This window comes from Echinops telfairi, unplaced genomic scaffold (assembly GCF_000313985.2).
Source record: "Echinops telfairi isolate 266 unplaced genomic scaffold, ASM31398v2 ScPeMD7_7458;HRSCAF=8496, whole genome shotgun sequence".
NCBI lineage: Eukaryota > Metazoa > Chordata > Mammalia > Afrosoricida > Tenrecidae > Echinops > Echinops telfairi.
The window spans coordinates 394926-400909 of NW_022111358.1; the positions used below are offsets into that span (position 1 = coordinate 394926).

Here is a 5984-nt window from a genome sequence, read left to right on the forward strand (position 1 = left end):
ACTTCCCACCAATGGAAAGTGACGGGAAAGGGCCAAGGCGGCATTTGGTCAAAGGCAGACGACTCAGATGGTGGTATCAGGCAGGCCTGCGGTTTCACTGTACTACCTGGCTCAGGACCTGAGCTCCAGGGCAGGTAAGTTCTCCTCACTCCGTTTCACTTCCACCTTACTCGCAACATACCCAAGATTACCCACCAACCCTCTACGGGAGCTACACGTTGCTGGCCATTTGCAACCTCAGACTGGCCACGGGTGCAAATGTAAGGCAAGATTCAATCACAGGCCTTTTGTGAGAACCAATGAATTGTGTGGAACTTTCAGTAAAAAATAATATACTATACGACTCACTGCCAACAGAGTCAATTCCAACTCATAGCAACCCTAAAGGACAGAGTAGAACTGCCCTCTGGGTTTCCGAGAGTATAACTGTTGATGGGAACAGAAAGCCTCATCTTTCTCCAACAGACTAGAGAGTGGCTTTGAACTGCTGGCCTTGCAGTTAGTAGCCCAACTTGTTATCCATGACGCCACCAGGGCTCCAGTAAAGAACAATGCGGACTTTATTACTATGTGTAAATTATATCCTTCAGACCCTTTGTAAAAGCAAGAGTTAGGGCAAGCAAACACAGACTGGCTGAGTGTGTTGTGTGTGTGAGAGAGACAGAGTCAATGGTTAAACCTTCACCCGGTTCACCTCTGGCCAAGGGACACACGGTTCAGCTTGGTTCCCCTGAAGACTGCGGGCTTGTTCGTGGTGTTTCAAATGACCAGGTTCCACCCAACCTGGGGACGACCTGCCCCTGGGGCCTGCCAATCCCCACTCTGGGCCCGGGCGTAAAAGGAAGCAGGGTTGGCGCATCTAAGACGATGGGAGTAAGGTAGATGTAGCTGGATCACGATGTAATAGCTTATCATTTGAGCTCCCTTTTGACCCATTTTTAAATTGTTTCACTTTTTAAATATTTTCTGCTTCCTTTGCGATTGAGGTGGTTGGTTCTGTGTGTTGGTTTGGCGTGGTTGTTGGGTTTGGTTTTATGGGGTCGCTGCTGCGGTTCGCTTCCTGGTTGTGTTTTGCATGAGTTTCTGGATATGAAACCCGGGGTAGCTAACCCTATAGTGACCCTAACTGGACTCATGGTTGCTAGGGGACCTGGCAGGGGAGGTTGGGGAAGATGGGGAGCTAACAACAAGGAGTACGTTCAAGAGGGATATGTGCTGAAATGGATTCTGGTGTGGTGATGGTTGTGAAACTCTTCTTAATGTGATTAAACTATTAAGTTGCATGCGATGTGAAGCATATGCTAATAAGACTATTCAAAAAATATTAAGATGATGGAAGTCAGGAAGGGCAGGCACTCTGAGGCCACCTCCCTGCCCTCAGCCTAAGGCGGGTCTCCTCAGGTCCTTCCCTGGTCCCACCCAGCGGGCTCCAGCACAACCTCCGTGAAGGTGTGATGGGCACTCCGACAGCAGTCACCAGACCCTTCCCAGGCCCTATTCTGTCCCCTGGGGTCTCCAGCAAATGACAGCCAATCTAGCAAGCTCCTTTTACTCAAAACCTTCTGGATTTTTTATGTTTAACAGATACGTTCATTCTTTCAATATTTATTTAATCCGCATTTTTTCCATAATAAAAATCAGAGACCTTGAGGGATGATCCATTTTATGGATGAAGAAGCTGAGGCTCCGGGAGGGGAGCTTGTCGCTTCAATGCTGCAGCCACAGGAGGCTGCGCGAGAGGACAAGGGAGGCTCTGTGGCACCACTGAGCGGAAGGGCTTTGCTTCTTGGTTAGCGCCTGCCCGTGGCCCCCGACACTGCATCTGCGCATCGCCAGCACACTGCGAAAGCCCCCTGGCCCTTTCTGTGCTTCTACCACTGGGTCCAGGACTTGTCACCGCAGCCCATTGGCTCCTCTGAGGTGGAGCTGCCCTTTTAGCCGGGGGCTGTTCAGCAGCATCCCTGGCTTCTACCCCCAACCCCGCGGCCATCATGAAAATCAAGATGTCTCCAGACATTGCCAAATATCCCTCGGAAGCAAAATTGTCCCTTATTGGTTTAGACTACCTCCCCACCCCCACCCCACCCCCGCCATTATTCCTGTGCTTTTTGCAAACCCCGATGTAATTGTTTTTCCGTTTCTGGCAAGGGTTACATTTATTTAATCTTCACGACACCAAAGCAGTGGGATAGAAACTATCATGCCCCATCCTCTCCCCCAATCTTGCTTAGGAAACTGAGGCTCGGTGAGAAGTAACATGCCCCAGTGGTGGTGCGGGGACACCAGAATCTGGGCCAGCCAGTCAGGTTCACCCCCAGCTGGGCTGCCATCCCTGGAGTGGGGACCATCCCTGGAGTGGGGCTTCTGTTTAAGGGCATCGCAGGCCCTTGCCCTTGCCCTTGCCCGGTCCACCTGGATTACCCCTCTGACTGACTCCCCTCCTCTCCCCGCCCACCCCTCTTCCTCTGCTGCAATGCGGGGCTCGCAGGGTCAGAAGCCCAGAAGTCACAACTGAACCGGGTCAAGTTTACCCCTTTGACAGCGCTGAGTCCACTTGCTTCTCCCCACTGTCCAAGCCCCAGCTGCAGTCCTAAACCCCATCACCTGCCCTGCCCCATGCCAACGTCCCACCCGCCCCCTCTCCCCAGCACCAGCCCCCTCCTCTCCTGCCTGGAGCCCATCCTTTCTGCAAAAGATCTTTCACTGCCACCTGGCAGCCCTCACGTAAGACCCTTGGGAGACCTGGCTTCGGGAAGGTTCGGGAGCTAGCAGATGACATCCAATTCTCGCCAGTCTTCCCCGGCAGCGCCCAGTCCCCTGCCCTCATCCCTCACCCCTCCCTGCCTCGAACTCGCTCCCTGGTTCCCCCATGCCTGCGACACTCTCTCCACCTCTTAGCTATGCGGTCCAATAGCTGCTCAGACAAAGGGGCCAGGCATAAGGGCAGGGGGGAGGGGTACGCGGGCGGAGGGGACAGGCAGGGTGGGGGAGTCCAGTGGAAAGACACCCTCACCACTTTCAACCCACACAATCCGGGCTCCTCCACCCGGAGGTCATTTCTCCCCTCCGCGCCTCTGTTTCCGCACTCACGGAGGGAGGACAGAGCGCAGGCCTCTTACCCGAATGACCAGGGCAGGTGAGCCCAGCAGGACTGAGAGCCCAGAGCCGCACAGGAGGAGAAGAAAGGACCGCTTCCACAGGCCCCACGCGTGTCCCCAGGAACAGAAGTCAGGACACTGCGCTCTATGCCCACCCCGCATGCCCGGCCACGCCCTGAACGCCACCCGACGCCACTGACCCGTGGGACTCCGGCTCATGATGATGGGGGTGGCTGCCACGCCCAGGCCGGCTGTGGGGCTCTCGCTGCTCGGGGACGGGCTGTAGACAAACACCTCCTGCTTGAAGGGCGACGTTGTGGACAGCTGGCTGCTCTGCGGGAAGAGGCCGGGTGAGCTGGGGCAGTCCCCCACCCCCAGACCCCAGCCTGCTTCTGTTGAGTCCATGCCGACTCATGGCCACCCTGCGTGTTCCAGAGGAGAATGGCTCCAGGGGGGTTCCTGGGCTCCCATCTCTATGGAAGCAGACCGCCTGGCCATTCTTCAGGACATGGCTGGGTGGGTATAAGCCGCCAAGCTCTAGGTTACTCTTGAAACCCCAAAAAAACAAAACCTCCCTGCCATGGAGTGGATGCTGGCTCCGAATGACCCTGTAGGACAGGGTAGAACTGGCCCTGTGGGTTGCCGAGATTATAACTCTTTTCAGGTCATAGAAAGCTCCATCTTTCTCCTTCAAGAGCGGCTGGTGGTTTCAAACAACTGACCTTTCAGACCACAGGCAAACCAGTAACCACTACACCACCAGGGCTCCTAGTCCAGCATAAGTCGTGTGTGTCACCTAGGGGCCCTTCCAAGCTCCCCAGGGTGGCCCAGACCCAGGCTGGTCTGAGACAGAACCGTCAGACCCAGGGCAGCCCTCTCTCCCACTCCCCACTCTGACCTGCCCTTTCCCTTCCTTGCTGTACCTTCCACCACGCTGTCTGTCAGTGTGTGCGGCTAGGGTGCTGGGAGCTATGCCACCGGTATTGCCAATGCCAGCAGGGTCACCCACGGGGAAGAGGTTTCAGCGGGGCTTCCAGACCAAGACTGGACTACAGAGACCGGAGAGGCGGCCCCCTTCGGAAGGAGCAGCCTTCATGATGGGCTGTAGCAGACAGTTGTCAGAAACCATGGGGCAGGGTTGCCTTCTGTCATACAGACCCCCGTCAGAACAGATTCAGCGGCACCTAACCCGGGTTTCAACCCTGACACCAAATCCCTCCCTTGGGTCCCTGCAGCCGAGAGCCCCCATTCAGCACGTCTTTGTCTTTGTTTTGCTGTAACGGCAGCTACTCATCTGGGGGAGGGAGGAGGGGGCAAGAGAAGTGGGTCTCCTCCTGGACCACTAGCCCCCACCTCCAAAAGGCAGAGCCAACTGATGGCCACTTCTTGCTTTCCTACGTGCCCCTGGACCCACAGAGCCAGCCCGGAGGAGGGCTCTGCTGAGGCAGGTGGGTTCATGAGCACCCCAGGCTGGCTGGGGCCACACCTACCCCGCTGTCACACTCCTCCATGGCCTCGCCCTCCCCTGCGGTGCTGCTGAAGCTGCTGGTGCTGGAGGAGGAGCGCGAGATGTTGGCTCTGCCGTTCTCCTTCAACTTGATGAAGGGCCTGCAGGGGACAGGAAGCAAGGCCAGCCGCTCACACCCAGACCCCCAGGCCCGCCGGAGAGCAGGGGCAGCCCCAGGGAGCCGCCCCCTCTCTCCCTGACGGTTGGGGTCTGTGCTCAGCCTATCTGGAGGCCCGGAGCTTCCTCCCGGGCTCCCAACAGCGAAGGCCAGCCCTTCCCTCACCCACACTCTTCTTACTTCTCTTTGTTCGGGCAGATTTCCGGGGAGCTGGGGTTGGACGAGGTCTCAGACTTGGTTTCCTGAGAAGAGTGCCCGCCATCCGGGGTCTTGGGGGTGCTGGATGCACTGTCGCTGAGGAAATGGGAATGAAGAAGAGTGAGGTGGAGGAGGAGACCCCAGACTCCACGCCACCACCCCCACCACCCCACCACGGGCATAAGGCAGGGCCCTGCCAAGGGCCAGTCCCCCAGCGTCTGCCGCGGACAATCAGGCTTTCTACGCAGTTAGCGGTTACTCCAGGCTCCTGGCTCAGAGTGGAGGGTTGCCAAGGCAAGGGGCCTAGGTTGGTGCCCTCAGCCCAAGCCTACCCGTCACCCAAGAGGGCTGCCCTGCCTGGCAGAGCTACTGGTCAAGAGAGGGCCACCTGGGGAAGGGGACAGTGGCTTCCATGAAAGTCACCTCCACAACAGGGAACCATCCAACCAGCCCAGTTTCCTCCCAGATGTCAGCAGAGCCTCTACTGCACTACCCTGGGGCTGGGTCCCATGGCCTGCAATAGGCGCTCCCAGAGGAGGGGGTCTCTGCCTCAGGGGCACAGAGTTCATGTGGACAGTGGTGGAGCCCTGTGGACAAGAAGAACTGGGCAACATGAAGAATGCAGTCGATGCCACATAAAAATGTTGATTTGTGATGTATGATTGTACCACAATTTAAAAATTCACTAAAGTGATCATAATAAACTTGGGGTGGCTGTGGTTAACGCACGAGGAGAGGCAGCCTGGGTGCTGAGAAGGACGCCTCGCACAGCAAAGCACAAAGGGCTGCTCTTAGTTCACAGCCTGAGGGCTTCCCTCTCCTGCTGTGGCCATGCCAACCACAAGGCCACCAGTTCAAGGCCGCCATCAGCTCTGTGGGAGAAAGATGAGGCTGTGTACTCCCATAAAGAGTTACAGTCTCAGAAACCTGAGACTCATTCCGACTCCCAGCGACACTACGGGACAGGCAGGAACTGCCCCTGTGGGTTTCTGAGGCTGCAACTCCTTCCGGAAGCAGAGAGCCTTGCCATCCTCCCTTGGGGGGACTGGTGGTCTCAAACTGC

At 56.9% G+C, this 5984-nt stretch overlaps 1 protein-coding gene across 1 annotated transcript in view; it reads right to left on the reverse strand.

Annotated features, from left to right (window-relative positions):
• RAP1GAP2 (RAP1 GTPase activating protein 2) overlaps nucleotides 1-5984 on the reverse strand; it is a 267961-nt gene that overhangs the window by 16124 nt on the left and 245853 nt on the right. Inside the window, exons 19-21 of the mRNA XM_045299948.1 lie at nucleotides 4904-5017; nucleotides 4589-4706; nucleotides 3299-3431 (exon numbers count right to left, since the gene is read on the reverse strand). Of these exons, the coding sequence (XP_045155883.1) occupies nucleotides 3299-3431; nucleotides 4589-4706; nucleotides 4904-5017 (365 nt within the window). The remainder of the gene's footprint in view (nucleotides 1-3298; nucleotides 3432-4588; nucleotides 4707-4903; nucleotides 5018-5984) is intronic.